A 19,784-nucleotide genomic window follows, 5' to 3' on the forward strand; every position below is an offset into this window, starting at 1 on the left:
GTAGTTCAACAAAATCGTCAAAGAAATTGTTAGACTGTTTAGGTGTCTATATTCAATCAGAAATAAAATGTGAAGAGTACATTTCAAAGTAAAAGCAAGGTATTCAAAAGATGTAAGATGTTTATCATTTATTTCTTTTATTTATGTTTTACCTATTTCATCTCTATCTGTCTTTTTTTATGTCATTTTAAATAGTTGTGGTGTGTGGCCCTGAGCAAGTTGGCTTATGAGGATTTTTATGTATTTTTTCTGTTTTATGTGAAGCACATTGTATTTGCCTTGGGTATGAAATGTGCTGTATAAAAATAAAGTTTGCCTTGCCTTGCGGCCGTTAGGTGGCATTCCAATGTCTACAGACACACTGAACCAGGATTATTCACTCACCTCATGCTTCACATCTATGACACGGTGTGTCCTTGTTTCAATATCGCCATCGTTTTTGACACTTTTTCAATCCCGATAGATTTTAGGTCCTCCACCATGTGCCCACTCTATAAAGTGGCGGGCTACAGGAAATGTCATATCTCCACTATTTATGCTACAGGCTTTAGTTTACGGGACGTTTGACCAACATACTATATTTTGCACTGGCAAAATAAAATGTCTCACTTGGGTGGTATTACACGTGATTGGATACTTAATTTTGTACTCTGTGTGTCTGCAATGGAAATAAAGTGATCTGCTATAGAACTATTTATGTGGAGTGCAACCGTGTTCATTCAATAGCATAAAGACGACAGGCTAGAAATAGTATAGTAGTACTTTATTAATTTTAACTTTAGGTAGTGGATAGGACCAGAAATGGTATTAGTACTCTATTACTTACAGTTTAAGAACCTAGATAGGGCCAATAATGTGAATTTGCCCTTTGACAGCAGCTGTCCTGCCCAGCTCTGCATAACTAGTACTGCAACTACTATTAGTAGTATTATTACTACTACCCAACTCTCCCCAACTCCAGCATGTAATTGTTTTAGGCAATCCATAAATGTTTGTTATGGAGCCCACCCTGGGGTCACATGAGGAAAAAAAAAAAAGACCTGGTAATCCATACCCACAGATTGGTAAACCATGCCCTCGTATTCAGGGCACGGTTTACAAATCCGAGGCTACGGATTTCCATGTCTTTTTTTTTTTTTCAGGTGACCCCAGGGGGGCTCCGTAGTTCCTGTACCTAATCAAAGCAGTCTAGAACTGGCCTGCTCCATGCTGCTGAAAGGTGCCACGTTATGTATGGATGTCGAGGCAGTGTGCAGCGGTTCCAGTTTTTATGTATGTCCTCTATGGACTGCCGTATTGTTCCCTTGTGTGTTTCACACCCTGAGCTCCATGCCGGAGGCTACGAGGCCGATACAAATTTAGGAAACCAAGAGCTTTACAACCCATGTTGCATGCCGGAGGCCATAAACGGCAATACGAAATGTCAAGACCAACAAACCAAGACTTAAGATCGGAGATTCAAATCTCACTGCTTTGTACTCTTTGTCGTTCATTAGGGGCCGGCAGCAGCTCCGCTGCTGGAGCACATAGCTCCAGTTCCATGCCAAACGACACTCACTAAAGTATGGGGCAAATAGTCCAGATGGTGGCGCTACAGCAGCGGCCTAAAGTTTAAAACTTTAGAAAATCATAAAAAATCAACAATCCATGCTACAGCTCTGTAATTTTCTGAGGTTATCGGCCCAAACAAGACAAAACTTTCATACATTCTTACCTATATTAAATTTTGAAGTCCACCACTAATTAATAAATTGTCAAATTAATATTTATAGAGATGTGTAAATAAATTCATAATTTCAAAAATAAATCATGAATAAATACCTAACATTTTTGTTTATTAATTTATTTAACAGTTATTAATTTTTTTTAATTCATTCATTCATCCATTCATTTCTTGGGACATTAGATTTCCTTTTCCATTTCCTCAGGCATATGCTAATGAGCAAGAGAGCATGTGACAGCAAGGCAAGTGCAATCGATCACTGCACCGTTATGGGGTGCAGTGATCGGTATAGGTATTATAGAAATGATTGAATGAGGCGGCAGTGTGTCTGTGTGCTTCTCTCTCTCTGCGGTGCCGTGTGTAATGGCTGTGAGTAAAAATACAGTGGCTGCTTTGGCTTTTTTTGACAATTATTACTATTACTGAACTATTATAGAAACGTTGCAAACGGTGCAGTTATTATAGAAATGACTGAATGATCATAGAAAGTTTACAGTGCAGTTAATATAGGAATGATTGAATGATCATAGAAAGTTTACAGTTACTATAGGAATGATTGAATGAGGCAGCAGTGTGTCTGTGTGCTTCTCTCTCTGTCCGCGACCACATGTTGCTATTTGTCACTTTGATCATGACTGTTCTGTAGGCAGAAATACATTTGATTTAAACAAAAACAAAAAAAAATACAAAATCTGTCGCATTTTCAGCAGCAGCGCCTAGAAACACTGGTTCTAGAGTTCTCAGTGCACAGCAGCACAGCCAAGTGAAACCATTTCGGCCAAATAGAAAATATTTTTAGCATGGCATGTCATGATCTTACCGTGGCGGCTGGCCACAGTAGAATATATACAGGGGAAACACTGGGTTTATGTGAGTGGAGCTGCAGGAGGAGAGATACAGAGGGAAGAAACAATACATACATTTTTATTGTGTGTATTTAATTGTGTGCCATATTTAAGCTACTGGCTGCCTAAATTTCCTCCGGGATTAATAAAAGTATCTATCTATCTATCTATCTATCTATCTATCTATCTATCTATCTATCTATCTAATGCTTACTATTGCAAAACAAATTTCCCTGTGTGATAGTAAAGTATTCTGTTCTGTTCTATTCTAGTAGGACTTGGACATTTTAGTACTCTTTCCACCACTTCATTTTAGCTTCAGAAACACAGTAAAGAAAGGGAGGTTTAATTAAAAGATGTTAAACATTTAGGAGTTTCTTCCTTTTCTTTTTAAACTTTGCTCGGCCGAAAGAACCATCAACTAACTGAATGAAGAATTGTGCAGTTTTTGAAAACCACGGCATTATAACCTTTTTACATTGACCTGTAGAGGGAGGTAATACGCCTGGAAGCGTCTAAACTACTGCAAAAAAGAAGCGTGAAGGAAAGGTGGAGTCAGGAAAAAAGCTTTGTGACGTTGCGCAAGATGGCGGACGGTGTATGCAAGCATGCTTGAACGAGACCTACTTCCCGATTTTTGCTTTCAAAAGTATAGTTTACAACTTCACCTGACCAACAGAAGACTCTGTATGTATGGATGACACTATCACGGATAAAGAAGCTGGAGCCGAGGCTCCGTTTAGCTCTGAGAGGAAGAAGAAGAAGCTCCTCTCTCTCATGGACTCAGATGAATGGTTTAGCTGTGCAGCTATTGGAGGATTGAAGGACAGTTTGTCAGTAAATAGTTCAGGAGGAAAAGTTCCTGTCACTGTGTGAAAATGTCTAAAGTCCAAAAGCTGAGAGCGTTGGTGAAGCAGCGACTAACTGCGGCTGTTGAAGAGATATTTGGGCTGTTTGAAAGAACGATAGCAGAGTACGAGGAGGAAGCTTCTCGTTCAAAAGAGGAGATCGACCGACAACGAAAGCTGCTGGACGCTGTTTTAAATCCTGAAGTGCGGTTACACAGAGCAGGTTTGTGACAATTAAGTGTTAGTTTCACATAAATAATTCACACACATGCTATGATATTCTTGTGAGCAACTACAAAGCAGGGCAGTAGACCATGGGCGTCATTGTTTGCGGACACAATTTGGCCAGCGGTCTGTGGGTTTCCTTCTGCTTCTGATCCACAAAAGGTGATTTTATAAATCCTAAAACCAGAGCTCCAGAGTGTTACCATTTAATTGCATTATGTTACTTTTTATCCCCGCGACAGCAGCGGCTCTATGGGTCGCTTTGTGGTCGTTCTTTGTTCACCATTTTATGGTCACGTGGGTATGCTATCATGTATATGTCCAATATAGAGGCTAAAGTAGGTTTATCTTTCATTCCAGCATTTCCTCTAGTTGCCTTTTATAGGAACTATTTTTCCTTGCGCATCAATCAAACCGGTGAAATCAGGCGCTTTCAGCTGGTCAGGTGAGTTAACAAAGGCGGCAAAGGCGGCCGTTGCGCTGGTTGATTTGAAGACATGCAGACTGGGGTTGTTACCTGTCAACACAGGAACCAAAACTATTGAATTTCTGTCATGGGAGTTGGTCTGCCTGACACATTGGCTGAACAACAGAAGACTCTGAATGTGGAACAGAAGACTCTGTATGTATGGATGATACTATCACGCAAACAAAATGCCACCAAAGAAGAACGATGAAGTCGAAGAGATAAAGAGAGCGCTCGACTTTATGTCGGAAGAAATTGCAACTATCTCTAAACAACAAGAAATGATAATGGATTTGATGGGAGAGATCAAGGAACTGAAAAGACAAAATGTCGAGAAGGATAAGAGGATTGCCAACTTGGAATGCCGAGTAGCAGACCTGGAGCAGTATTCCCGCATGAACGACCTTATTGTTAGCGGGTTGGAGACCAGGCCCCGGTCATATGCCAGGGCTGCGGCAAAGGCGGTTGGAGAGCCCACCGTGCCTGATCTGGACTCTCTTGAACAACAGGTGATCGCATTCTTCGACAGCAAAGGCATATCCATGGACAGCAATGATATTGAGGGGTGTCATTCTCTCCCCCGAAAAAACAAAAGCGAGAAACCTGCCATAATAATTCGCTTTGTGAACAGAAAACAAAAAAACGCACTGCTCAGACAAGGAAGAAAGTTGAAGGGATCCAACGTGTATGTGAACGAACACCTGACAAAGAAAAATGCTGACATTGCCAGACGGTCACGCATCCTGAGAAAACAGAACAAGATACAATCGACGTGGACAGCAAATTGCAAGGTGTTCATAAAACTGAATGGATCTCCAGAGGAGGCAAAGGTGCTGGTCATCAGGGAGATTGCAGAATTGGACCAGTACCAGTGATGACAACTCCTGGGAGAGCAACACACAAGGACAGCTCGCTAAGAGCATGGAGCGTGACTGACTGTGGACTGGAATGATGACGGAGCCTTGCAAAGGAATGGATTGTTTAAATTGTAAAACACCAGAAAATGAGCCTTGCAAAGAAGGTAATATCATTCTTCCATTTAACAGCGCTGATGATGAAGAGATCAAGTGTGTAAATTCGCAAGTTAGCTGCAGAGGGATGGAAGGCTTATATGTAAATGGAGATGGTTGGAATCTCAAAACATTCAAATACACTGAACATAATATATATGAATTTTTTCAAAATATTGACCCTGAGAATAATTTCTTCAACAATCTAAGCAAAAATTGCTGTTACTACACAGAGGATCAGTTTAACATGAAGGTTAATTCAGATCATGGAATGTCAATTATTCACTTTAACAGCAGAAGTTTATATGCAAATTTTCAAAACATCAAAGAATATTTAAGTCAATTCAAGAAACCATTCAATGTCATAGCTATATCTGAGACCTGGCTCAACTCTGAGAAGGGTGTGGATTTTGAGTTGAATGGATATGAATTGACTTACATGAACAGGGAGAATAAAAAAGGAGGGGGTGTGGCTCTCTATGTGGATAAAAGCTTTAATTATAAGGTACTGGAAAGTATGACAACTACTATTGATGATGTGCTGGAATGTGTCACCATTGAAATCTGTATGGGAAAAAAGAAAAATGTAATTGTTAGTTGTGTATATAGAGCACCCGGATCTAACATTGAAATATTTAAGGATAGTATGGAGGGTATGTTTGCTAAGACAAATCAGAATGTTATGTTCATTTGTGGAGATTTCAATATAGACCTGTTAAATCCTAATAAGCACAAAATGACTGATGAGTGTATTGATGCAATGTATAGTATGAGTTTATATCCAACGATCACTAGACCAAGCAGAATAACATCACACTGTGCCACTCTAATAGATAATATATTTACAAATATTATGGAAGACAATACAGCGAGTGGGCTTCTAATGAATGACATCAGTGACCATTTGCCAGTTTTTGTGATCTATGACTGTGGCGATGGGAAGGATAAGGATGTCAATAAATTTAAATACAGGCGAGTGAGAACGGAGGAATCCATGAGTGCATTTAGAGATGAATTACTAACACAAAACTGGAAAAGAGTATATGAAGAAGATGATACTGACAAAGCCTATGAAACATTTCTAAAAATATTCAAATCATTATATGACAAAAACTGTCCAATAAAGCAGGACAACAGAAAGCAAAATTATACAGATAGGCCGTGGATCACAAAGGGACTACAAAATGCCTGCAAAAAAAAAATACCCTATATAGAGAATTCATAAAATATAGAATTATAGATGCAGAAAATAAATATAAAAAATATAAAAATAAGTTAACTAATATTATGAGGATATGTAAGAAGGAATATTATAACAAAATATTAGAGAATAATAAAAACAACATCAAGGGCATATGGAGTGCATTAAATAGCATTATTAGAAATGGATCAACAAACATAAGTTACCCTCAGTATTTTATTGATAATGATAAGACTATAAATAATAAGAATGATGTGGTTAATGGGTTTAACAATTTTTTTGTAAATGTGGGACCAAAATTGGCAGAAGAAATCAATGGCCCACAGCCAGAAGAGGGGGGGGCTGTTGATGTTTATGGGGATAGAAATCCAAGCTCAATTTTTCTAAGAGCAGTAGAAGAACAGGAAATTATCGATATTGTTAGTAAGTGTAAGAATAAAACGTCTACTGACTGGAATGAAATTAATATGACACTAGTCAAGAAAGTCATTGACGGCATTGTAAAACCACTAACTTACATTTGTAACTTGTCCTTCAAAACGGGCACATTTCCAGGTAAAATTAAAATTGCTAAAGTTATCCCATTATATAAAGCTGGGGATAGACATCACTTTACCAATTATAGGCCTGTTTCCTTACTTTCCCAGTTCTCTAAGGTATTGGAAAAACTATTCATTGAAAGGTTAGACAGTTTTATTGAGAAGCATAAATTGTTGAATGACAGTCAATATGGATTCAGAACAAACAGATCAACATCTATGGCATTAATTGAGCTAATAGAAGAAATAACTAGTTGTATAGAAAAAAAGAAGTATGTAGTGGGAGTATTTATAGATTTAAAAAAAGCATTTGATACCATTGATCATGATATATTACTCAATAAAATGGAAAGGTATGGTATCAGAGGGGTTGTGCTGAATTGGTTGAAAAGCTATATAGGAAATAGGCAACAATTTGTACAGATAGATGACTACAAATCAACATGTATGGATATTACTTGTGGAGTCCCACAGGGGTCAGTATTAGGCCCGAAATTGTTTATTTTGTACATAAATGACATATGCAGGGTATCAAAGATACTGAAATGTGTTTTATTTGCGGACGATACCAATATTTTTTGTTCTGGGGAGAATTTGCAGCAGCTTTTGGAGGTGGTTACGGCAGAAATGAGTAAATTAAAACGGTGGTTTGACATAAACAAGTTATCATTAAATTTGAACAAAACCAAACTTATGCTATTTGGAAATCGAAAAATAAATATAGAATAGAAATATAGAATATAGAAAGGGTATATGAAAATAAATTTCTGGGTGTGATATTAGACCACAAAATCTGCTGGAAACCTCATATAAAATATGTGCGAGCAAAGTTGGCAAGGAGTGTTGCAGTTCTGGGAAAAACAAGGCATATTTTGGATCATAAAGCATTGCACACTCTGTATTGTTCACTTGTATTACCGTATCTGAATTACTGTGTGGAGGTGTGGGGTAACACCTACAAAAGCACCTTACACTCATTATGTATACTACAAAAAAGAGCCATAAGGATAGTAAACAATGTAGGATATCGTGAACACACTAACATGCTGTTTTTAAAGACACATGCTGTGAAATTCATGGATCTGGTGGAATTTAAGACTGCACAAATAATGTATAAAGCAAGAAATAATTTACTTCCTGGCAACATACAAAAAATGTTCTTAGACAGAGAGGGGGGGTATAACTTAAGAGGAAACCTGAATCTGAAAAAACGTTGTGTTCGTACCAATCTTAAGAGTATGTGTATTACAATTTGTGGGGTGACTTTGTGGAATGGTCTTGATGTAGAACTCAAGCAGAGTAAGAATAGCAAACAGTTTAAGAAGATGTACAAAAAATGATTTTCGCGAGGTACAGGGATGAGGAAGGGCCCTTGTTAGTCTCAAGAATGTGACGCTCGCTGATGATGATGATGTTGTTATTGTTTTTGTTTTGTTTTTTGTTTTGTTTTGGTTTTTTTTTCTTTTTTTGTTTTCTCGCTGTGAGTGTTGGGACATGCTGGATGGGCGCCTACAAGTTGATTATGTATAAAGACGATGTATAAAGACGATGAACATAGAAGTAATTATTTAAGTTGTGTATGATGGATACTGGGGTGGATAGTTGGACTATAAACAGTAAGTTCATTGATTAAGCTTAGCAAAGGGGTAGGACCAAATAAGTATTTTACTTCTTCCTACTCCATTTCGGACATGTAATATTTATTTATTTATGTTGTTTAATGAGAATTTGTTGTATACGTTTACTGTTAATTTTATTGGTTATTCTTGTTTTGTTTTCTTACGTATGTGTGTATATATATATATATATATATATATATATATACATATATATATATATATATATATATATATATATGTATATGTATATGTATGTATATATGTATGTATGTATGTATGTGTATATATATATATGTGTATGTATGTATGTATGTATATATATATGTGTATGTATATATATGTATGTATGTATATATATATATATATAAATGTGTATATTTATTGTTTTTTTTTGTCTTTTTAACATGTTCGAAATAAATCTAAATCTATCTATCTATCTATCTAACAAGGCAGTTCGATTTAAAATGTAAATATATTTGCAGAGACGTATTGTGCTTTTACCCTTTGCATTCAAAACTTTTGAGATTGAGGCTACGTTGCTTTTTTTTCTAGATAGCTGGTTTTCGTATTCGTAAATAACAATGGGGGGGACACAGCTAGCATGCTAGTTATGTGTTCTTTAGTGGAAAATGAAACGTGCATGTTTGTGTGGCAAAGCAGTTTTCGAAATAAAGTCACGTTGTAACTCGACGTCTGTTAGACTTGTTGGCCTCGACGCAGTTGGAGGAAAACAGGACGGTTGAGGAAATTGGCTGTACTGCCCTGCTACATCTCTCTGTGCTGTCAGTCTCACCTGTATCTTTACATCATTAAATTTCTAGTCTTTAACATTGTGACATTATCTACTTTGTTTTACTGCTCAGCAGCTCCTCTGGTCCAGACTGTCCCTGCTCCTCCTCAGGACAAGTCCGTTGCCTTCTTTAAAATATGTTTGTATATTAATCTGGATTGAGGGAGCAAACATTCAGAGTCAGAGTTAAAAAGGTAATATTAACGCAACACTGACTAGCAGATAGACCGCGTGCTAATCTCGGAAACCCTGCTGTATTCCGAGTAACGTAAACTGTTCGTTTTAGTTTTCGGGAATTCAGCCAGCCGTCTTCTTGACATGGAAAAAAAAATATCCCACACGCCCGCGTGTGTAATGGGAGGAGAACAGACGGGTCTGAATCGAATCGTGAGATACCACATCATCCCATCCCCAGTAACAAGTTTAGGTTGACTTACAGTCACAGTTTTCCTTAATGTGAATATGTCTGTATTTCAGCCGTACCTCCAGACCTCCAGCAGCTGTTGGTCAGTAAAGAAGAGGTTCCCCCTGAGCAGCAGGAGTGGAGCCCCAGTCTGGACCAGGAGGACCCAGAGCCCCCACACATTAAAGAGGAACAGGAGGAACTCTGGACCAGTCAGGAGGGAGAGCAGCTTCAAGGGCTGGAGGCTGATATCACCAAGTTCCCATCCACTCCTGTCACTGTGAAGAGTGAAGATGATGATGAAGAGAAACCTCAGTCCTCACAGCTTCATCAAAGCCAAACTGAGGAGAACAGAGAGTCAGAGCCTCTAGCCAGCAGCTCAACTGAACAGATGAAAACAGAAGCTGATAGAGAGGACTGTGGAGTATCAGAACCAGCCAGGAACTTAGATCCAGCTAGTGATTTACAACCAACTAGTGATGGAAACACTTCAGACTCTTCTGAACCTGCACCTCAAGACAGTGATGATGATTGGATGGAAACTAGTGAACCTCAGTCAGGTTCAGACTCACGGCAAAACAGTGAAATACTTGGGGAGAAATGCTTTAGTTGCTCAGTTTGTGGTAAAAGATTTGACCGCAAGGGAACTGTGCTGATTCACATGAGAGTCCACACAGGTGAGAAACCATATAATTGCTCAGTCTGTGGTAAAAGTTTTGGTTATAAAGGACACTTGAAGACACACATGAGAATCCACACAGGTGAGAAACCATTTAATTGCTCAGTCTGTGGTAAAAGTTTTGGTCGTAAAGGATACTTGAAGGAACATATTAGAATCCACACAGGAGAGAAACCATTTAATTGTTCAGTCTGTGGTAAAAGTTTTCGTCAAAATAAACAGTTGAAGACACACATGAGAAACCACACAGGAGAGAAACCATTTAATTGCTCAGTCTGTGGTAAAAGTTTTGTTTGTAAACAATACTTCATGAGCCACATGAGAATCCACACAGAAGAGAAACCATTTCATTGCTCAGTCTGTAGTAAAAGGTTTGTTTGTAAACAATACTTCATGAGACACATGAGAATCCACACAGGAGAGAAACCATTTCATTGCTCAGTCTGTAGTAAAAGTTTTGGTTCTAAAATACAATTGGTTATACACATGAGAGGCCACACAGGAGAGAAACCATTTAATTGCTCAGTCTGTGATAAAAGTTATACGCAAAATAAACACTTGATTTCACACATGAGAAGCCACACAGGAGAGAAACCATTTAAATGTTCAGTCTGTGATAAAACCTTCGCGCAAAATAAACACTTGAAGTTACACATGAGTGTCCACACAGGAGAGTGACCATTTGTGTGTATTAATGACATGATTCTGTTCTGTGCAGTGGTCAATGGTAACATAGATATGGCATTCATAAAAGCTGCAGCAGTATTGTTTTTTTTTTGTGTTTTTTTTTTTACAATTTTTGGCCTAGGTTGTTGTTCCAGATTTTAAGACACATCAAATATAACACAAGTGATCAGATATGACAACATCAATAGCAGCAGTTTTAGTGATATTGAGACCCCTAGTGATAATCAAGTCCAAGGTATGCTCCTGATTGTGGGTGGGCCCCGACACATGCTGAGACAGACCAAAAGCCTCAAGCATGCTAGTCAGCTCTATAGCATGGTTATCATTTGGATTATCAATGATCACCCGATATAGGCAGACAATCAAAATCTGTGGAGATTTTGGACAGTAGTTCAACAAAATCGTCAAAGAAATTGTTAGACTGTTTAGGTGTCTATATTCAATCAGAAATAAAACTTGAAGAGTACATTTCAGAGTACATTTAAGTAAAAGCAAGGTATTCCAAATATGTAAAATGTTTATCATTTATTTCTTTTATTTATGTTTTACCTATTTTATCTTTTTTTTTAATGTCATTTTAAATAGTTGTGGTGTGTGGCCCTGAGCAAGTTGGCTTATGAGGAGTTTTATGTATTTTTTCTGTTTTATGTGAAGCACATTGTATTTGCCTTGTGTATGAAATGTGCTATATAAAAATAAAGTTTGCCATGCCTTGCGGCCGTTAGGTGGCATCCCAATGTCTACAGACACACTGAACCAGGATTATTCACTCACCTCATGCTTCACATCTGTGACACGGTGTGTCCTTGTTTCAATATCGCCATCGTTTTTGCCACTTTTTCAATCCCGATAAATTTTAGGTCCTCCACCATGTGCCCACTCTATAAAGTGGCGGGCTACAGGAAATGTCATATCTCTATCTTATCTAACTATCTCTTTTTATGCTACAGGCTTTAGTTTACGGGACGTTTGACCAACATACTATATTTTGCACTGGCAAAATAAAATGTCTCACTTGGGTGGTATTACACGTGATTGGATACTTAATTTTGTACTCTGTGTGTCTGCAATGGAAATAAAGTGATCTGCTATAGAACTATTTATGTGGAGTGCAACCGTTTTCATTCAATAGCATAAAGACGACAGGCTAGAAATAGTATAGTAATACTTTATTAATTTTAACTTTAGGTAGTGGATAGGACCAGAAATGGTAGTAGTACTCTATTACTTACAGTTTAAGAACCTAGATAGGGCCAATAATGTGAATTTGCCCTTCAACAGATTTGACAGCAGCTGTCCTGCCCAGCTTTACATAACTAGTACTGCAACTACTATTAGTAGTATTGTTACTACTACCCAACTCTCCCCAACTCCAGCATGACAGATACAGCTATTGTCTAATCATGTTTCATGTAATTGTTTTAGGCAATCCATAAATGTTTGTTACGGAGCCCACCCTGGGGTCACCTAGGGAAAAAAAAAAAGGTAATCCGTACCTACAGATTGGTAAACCATGCCCTCGTATTCAGGGCACGGTTTACAAATCCGAGGTTACAGATTTCCATGTCTTTTTTTTTTTTTTCAGGTGACCCCACGGGGGCTCCGTAGTTCCTGCACCTAATCAAAGCAGTCTAGAACCGGCCTGCTCCATGCTACCGAAATGCGCCACGTTATGTGTGGATGTCGAGGCAGTGTGCAGCGGTTCCAGTTTTTATGTATGTCCTCTATGGACTGCTGTATTGTTCCCTTGTGTGCTTCACAGCCTGAGCTCCATGCCGGAGGCTACGAGGCCGATACAAACTTAGGAAACCAAGAGCTTTACAACCCATGTTCCATGCCGGAGGCATAAATGGCAATACGAAATGTCAAGACCAACAAACCAAGACTTAAGATCGGAGATTCAAATCTCACTGCTTTGTACTCTTTGTCGTTCATTAGGGGCCGGCAGCAGCTCCACTGCTGGAGCAGATAGCTCCAGTTCCATGCCAAACCACACTCACTAAAGTATGGGGCAAATAGTCCAGATGGTGGCGCTACAGCAGCGGCCTAAAGTTTAAAACTTTAGAAAATCATAAAAAATCAACAATCCATGCTACAACTCTGTAATTTTCTGAGGTTATCGGCCCAAACAAGACAAAACTTTCATACACTCTTACCTATATTAAATTATGAAGTCCACCACTCTGTTTTTATTAAAAACTGTAAAACGAATTAATTCAAACTAGTCCCACATACTTGCACAAATTACATAAAAATCATTATCACTATCACATTATCACATCACTACAGAGCATCATTAGACCTGCCCAAATAAAACAATCGTTGGGTTTTCATTTGATCAAAAATTGAGCCCACAGCTCATCAAAATGTCTGACTGTAAATGGTACTGTACACAGCCACGGTGAATTGCTGCTTACTTGATGTCCAATCTTCATGTAAAAAATAAAAAATATTTTCCTGTCTTGGTAGATGAAACGTACAAAATTTCTCAAGTTCTATCTGAAAAACAGAATTTTTTGAAAATGATTTGAATTCTGCCCTTATGGAAACCATTGTAGTCAATGGAAAATGGAGCATCTTTAAACATCAGTTATTCGCTTATGGAGCATTCCATACTTGTACAAATAAATTACGTACAGCTCTATGTTGTCTAGATAAAGTATGCAAATTATCAGAATTTTATCTTGAAAACGGAATATTTCACACTAGCTTGAAATCTGCCTTAATATGGATGGACAGATCTTATCATGCACCCTGCTGGTTGCCTCAGTCATAGCGTGACGCCTCCTGTCTTTAAAATCACTGACAGATAGCTCAACAAGTTCATGACTTCCCCCTTGGTGTCAAAGGTTGTGACTTTGAGTCCTGGGTGATGCTGAGTAAATGTGTTTTGTTTGCTGTGACACTTTTTCCTCTTACACTACATCTGGCCAACCCCGTCCATGACCACTTGCAGTCCTAGTTTTATTCTGTCTCTCTACAAGCCACATAGCCTACTCTGAAGTGGAACCTCGTTTTTTTTTATTGTTAACATTGTTGACTACTGTTTAAAAGTTATTTTAAGAACAAGTTTACTTTAATCTGTTAATTAGTAAAAGTTAGAGAAGTCAGAAGCTCCAGTCATCTCTCTCAGCTGACCACCGACCAGCCCACTGAAGTCTGTGACTTTCTGAACTGTTGGTTTGATCCACTGTTTACAAATCTTGTAATTTCATGTTTGATTTATTGATCGGTAGTCTTTAAGTATTTCCCCCCGAAAATTCACCTAAATAATCATTTCACAGCTGTTCTTTAAAAAGAAATCTCCCAGGGGGCACGGCCCCGGACCCCCGGGTTGGTGTTCTTGGGGACTATGCATCTCAAACCCCCCAATACTCAAACCAAAGTTACGCCTTTATGTATGCATTAGCATACACAAATACAATACATACATTTTTATTGTGTGTATTTAATTGTGTGCCATATTTAAGCTACTGGCTGCCTAAATTTCCTCCGGGATTAATAAAAATATCTATCTATCTATCTATCTATCTATCTATCTAATGCTTACTATTGCAAAACAAATTTCCCTGTGTGATAGTAAAGTATTCTGTTCTGTTCTATTCTAGTAGGACTTGGACATTTTAGTACTCTTTCCACCACTTAATTTTAGCTTCCAGAAACACAGTAAAGAAAGGGAGGTTTAATTAAAAGATGTTAAACATTTAGGAGTTTCTTCCTTTTCTTTTTAAACTTTGCTCGGCCGAAAGAACCATCAACTAACTGAATGAAGAATTGTGCAGTTTTTGAAAACCACGGCATTATAACCTTTTTACATTGACCTGTAGAGGGAGGTAATACGCCTGGAAGCGTCTAAACTACTGCAAAAAAGAAGCGTGAAGGAAAGGTGGAGTCAGGAAAAAAGCTTTGTGACGTTGCGCAAGATGGCGGACGGTGTATGCAAACATCCTTGAACGAGACCTACTTCCCGATTTTTTCCTTTCAAAAGTATAGTTTACAACTTCACCTGACCAACAGAAGACTCTGTATGTATGGATGATACTATCACGGATAAAGAAGCTGGAGCCGAGGCTCCGTTTAGCTCTGAGAGGAAGAAGAAGAAGCTCCTCTCTCTTATGGACTCAGATGAATGGTTTAGCTGTGCAGCTATTGGAGGATTGAAGGACAAAGTTTGTCAGTAAATAGTTCAGTAGGAAAAGTTCCTGTCACTGTGTGAAAATGTCTAAAGTCCAAAAGCTGAGAGCGTTGGTGAACCAGCGACTAACTGCGGCTGTTGAAGAGATATTTGGGCTGTTTGAAAGAACGATAGCAGAGTACGAGGAGGAAGCTTCTCGTTCAAAAGAGGAGATCGACCGACAACGAAAGCTGCTGGACGCTGTTTTAAATCCTGAAGTGCGGTTACACAGAGCAGGTTTGTGACAATTAAGTGTTACTTTCACATAAATAATCAAATAATTCACACACATGCTATGATATTCTTGTGAGCAAAGCAGGGCAGTAGACCATGGGCGTCATTGTTTGCGGACACAATTTGGCCAGCGGTCTGTGGGTTTCCTTCTACTTCTGATCCACAAAAGGTGATTTTATTAATCCTAAAACCAGAGCTCCAGAGTGTTACCATTTAATTGCATTATGTTACTTTTTATCCCCGCGACAGCAGCGGCTCTATGGGTCGCTTTGTGGTCGTTCTTTGTTCACCATTTTATGGTCACGTGGGTATGCTATCATGTATATGTCCAATATAGAGGCTAAAGTAGGTTTATCTTTCATTCCAGCATTTCCTCTAGTTGCCTTTTATAGGAACTATTTTTCCTTGCGCATCAATCAAACCGGTGAAATCAGGCGCTTTCAGCTGGTCAGGTGAGTTAACAAGGCAGTTCGATTTAAAATGTAAATATATTTGCAGAGACGTATTGTGCTTTTACCCTTTGCATTCAAAACTTTTGAGATTGAGGCTACGTTGCTTTTTTTTCTAGATAGCTGGTTTTCGTATTCGTAAATAACAATGGGGGGGGGGACACAGCTAGCATGCTAGTTATGTGTTCTTTAGTGGAAAATGAAACGTGCATGTTCGTGTGGCAAAGCAGTTTTCGAAATAAAGTCACGTTGTAACTCGACGTCTGTTAGACTTGTTGGCCTCGACGCAGTTGGAGGAAGACAGGACGGTTGAGGAAATTGGCTGTACTGCCCTGTTGCATCTCTCTGTGCTGTCAGCCTCACCTGTATCTTTACATCGTTAAATTTCTAGTCTTTAACATTGTGACATTATCTACTTTGTTTTACTGCTCAGCAGCTCCTCTGGTCCAGACTGTCCCTGCTCCTCCTCAGGACAAGTCCGTTGCCTTCTTTAAAATATGTTTGTATATTAATCTGGATTGAGGGAGCAAACATTCAGAGTCAGAGTTAAAAAGGTAATATTAACGCAACACTGACTAGCAGCTAGACCGCGTGCTAATCTTGGAAACCCTGCTGTATTCCGAGTAACGTAAACTGTTCGTTTTAGTTTTCGGGAATTCAGCCAGCCGTCTTCTTGACATGGAAAAAAAAATATCCTGCACGCCTGCGTGTGTAATGGGAGGAGAACAGACGGGTCTGAATCGAATCGTGAGATACCACATCATCCCATCCCCAGTAACAAGTTTAGGTTGACTTACAGTCACAGTTTTCCTTAATGTGAATATGTCTGTATTTCAGCCGTACCTCCAGACCTCCAGCAGCTGTTGGTCAGTAAAGAAGAGGTTCCCCCTGAGCAGCAGGAGTGGAGCCCCAGTCTGGACCAGGAGGACCCAGAGCCCCCACACATTAAAGAGGAACAGGAGGAACTCTGGACCAGTCAGGAGGGAGAGCAGCTTCAAGGGCTGGAGGCTGATATAACCAAGTTCCCATCCACTCCTGTCTCTGTGAAGAGTGAAGATGATGATGAAGAGAAACCTCAGTCCTCACAGCTTCATCAAAGTCAAACTGAGGAGAACAGAGAGTCAGAGCCTCTAGCCAGCAGCTCAACTGAACAGATGAAAACAGAAGCTGATGGAGAGGACTGTGGAGTATCAGAACCAGCCAGGAACTTAGATTCAGCTAGTGATTTACAACCAACTAGTGATGGAAACACTTCAGACTCTTCTGAACCTGCATCTCAAGACAGTGATGATGATTGGATGGAAACTAGTGAACCCCAGTCAGGTTTAGACTCACAGCAAAACAGTGACGTACTTGGGAAAAAACGCTTTAGTTGCTCAGTTTGTGGTAAAAGATTTGACCGCAAGGGAGCTGTGCTGATTCACATGAGAGTCCACACAGGTGAGAAACCATTTAATTGCTCAGTCTGTGGTAAAAGTTTTGGTTATAAAGGACACTTGAAGGCACACATGAGAGTCCACACAGGTGAGAAACCATTTAATTGCTCAGTCTGTGGTAAAAGTTTTGGTTATAAAGGACACTTGAAGGAACACATGAGAATCCACACAGGAGAGAAACCATTTAATTGTTCAGTCTGTGGTAAAAGTTTTCGTCAAAATACACAGTTGAAGACACACATGAGAAACCATACAGGAGAGAAACCATTTAATTGCTCAGTCTGTAGTAAAAGTTTTGGTCTAAATAAAAACTTGACGTCACACATGAGAGTCCACACAGGGGAGTGACCATTCAATTGCTCAGTTTTTGTTGTGTGTGTATTAATGATATAATTCTGTTCTATGGTTGATTGTTGATTAGTTGGATTTAGTTAGGCTCTATCTATGTAAAGTTATTTGAGACATGCATGTGATGAAGAGTTATAGAAATAAACAAACTTGAACTTGTTGTAAAATGTTCAGCCAGAGTGGAACAATAAGTTTACACTTTTACACAACTTGTAGCTCCAGCTCAACTTTTGCACACCTGATTCAGTTCGGATGTCATGAGAACGGGTGGCCCTAAATTGAATCAGGTTTGCAACATTGCAGTTGCTGGACACATGGTATTTGAGGACTGGGCTGACAAACGCTGTTGTTGGTGGTCGAAACTGACATTCTGATGTCAGTTTCATTTCGCTCATTTACAGGTAGTTTTGAAGCTCCTCTTTATAGATATCATAGTGAACCTGGAGTTTTGTTTTTCGCCATTTACCTTCAGTCTTTCAGCCTTCTCTTTTCCGTTGTGTTACAGACAGGATTTCTCCAGGGTTCTTTTTGCTCACCAGAGATTTTCACCTTAACTGGTGCAATGTCATCAATGGCATTCCTAATTTGACAGGTTTTCAACAAGGTTATTAGAACAATGTGCAGTGGTCATTGGTAACATAGATATGGCATTCATAAAAGCTGCAGCAGTATTGTTGTTTTTTTTATTACAATTTTTGGCCTAGGTTGTTCCAGATTTTAAGACACATCAAAGAAAACACAAATTATCAGATATGACAACATCAATAGCAGCAGTTTTAGTAATATTGAGACCCCTAGTAATAATCAAGTCCAAAGTATGCCCCTGATTGTGGGTGGGCCCCGACACATGCTGAGACAGACCAAAAGCCTCAAGCATGCTACTCAGATCTATAGCATGGTTATCATTTGGATTATCAATGATCACCCGATATAGGCAGACAATCAAAATCTGTGGAGATTTTGGACAGTAGTTCAACAAAATCATCAAAGAAATTGTTAGACTGTTTAGGTGTCTATATTCAATCAGAAATAAAACTTGAAGAGTACATTTCAGAGTACATTTAAGTAAAAGCAAGGTATTCCAAATATGTAAAATGTTTATCATTTATTTCTTTATTTATGTTTTACCTATTTTATCTCTATCTTTCTTTTTTTATGTCATTTTAAATAGTTGTGGTGTGTGGCCCTGAGCAATTTGGCTTAGGAGGATTTTTATGTATTTTTTCTGTTTTATGCGAAGCACATTGTATTTGCCTTGTGTATGAAATGTGCTATATAAAAATAAAGTTTGCCTTGCCTTGCGGCCGTTAGGTGGCATTCCAATGTCTACAGACACACTGAACCAGGATTATTCACTCACCTCATGCTTCACATCTGTGACACGGTGTGTCCTTGTTTCAATATCGCCATCGTTTTTGCCACTTTTTCAATCCCGATACATTTTAGGTCCTCCACCATGTGCCCACTCTATAAAGTGGCGGGCTACAGGAAATGTCATATCTCCACTATTTATGCTACAGGCTTTAGTTTACGGGATGTTTGACCAACATACTATATTTTGCACTGGCAAAATAAAATGTCTCACTTGGGTGGTATTACACGTGATTGGATACTTAATTTTGTACTCTGTATGTCTGCAATGGAAATAAAGTGATCTGCTATAGAACTATTTATGTGGAGTGCAACTGTTTTCATTCAATAGCATAAAGACGACAGGCTAGAAATAGTATAGTAGTACTTTATTAATTTTAACTTTAGGTAGTGGATAGGACCAGAAATGATATTAGTACTCTATTACTTACAGTTTAAGAACCTAGATAGGGCCAATAATGTGAATTTGCCCTTCAACAGATTTGACAGCAGCTGTCCTGCCCAGCTCTGCATAACTAGTACTGCAACTACTATTAGTAGTATTATTACTACTACCCAACTCTCCCCAACTCCAGCATGACAGATACAGCTATTGTCTGATCATGTTTCATGTAATTGTTTTAGGCAATCCATAAATGTTTGTTATGGAGCCCACCCTGGGGTCACCTGGGGAAAAAAAAAAAGACCTAATCCATACCCACAGATTGGTAAACCATGCCCTCGTATTAAGGGCACGG

At 38.8% G+C, this 19,784-nt stretch overlaps 1 protein-coding gene across 1 annotated transcript; it reads left to right on the forward strand.

Annotated features, from left to right (window-relative positions):
• Positions 1-3,446: 3,446 nt before the first annotated feature.
• Positions 3,447-11,026, forward strand: LOC139932785 (uncharacterized). Its single transcript, XM_078284541.1, has 4 exons — positions 3,447-3,639; positions 9,744-10,127; positions 10,188-10,625; positions 10,791-11,026. The coding sequence occupies exons 1-4, from the start codon at positions 3,447-3,449 to the stop codon at positions 11,024-11,026; spliced, it is 1,251 nt and encodes a 416-aa protein (XP_078140667.1).
• Positions 11,027-19,784: the final 8,758 nt, after the last annotated feature.

Source organism: Centroberyx gerrardi, chromosome 7 (genome assembly GCF_048128805.1).
Source record: "Centroberyx gerrardi isolate f3 chromosome 7, fCenGer3.hap1.cur.20231027, whole genome shotgun sequence".
NCBI lineage: Eukaryota > Metazoa > Chordata > Actinopteri > Beryciformes > Berycidae > Centroberyx > Centroberyx gerrardi.

Coding starts and splice junctions, on each gene's coding strand:
- LOC139932785 (XM_078284541.1), top strand. CDS start 3,447: ATGTCTAAAGTCCAAAAGCTGAGAGCGTTGGTGAAGCAGCGACTAACT. Junction 10,128..10,187: donor CAGGAACTTAGATCCAGCTA/GTGATTTACAAC, acceptor CTGCACCTCAAG/ACAGTGATGATGATTGGATG. Junction 10,626..10,790: donor ACCATTTAATTGCTCAGTCT/GTGGTAAAAGTT, acceptor TTCATTGCTCAG/TCTGTAGTAAAAGTTTTGGT.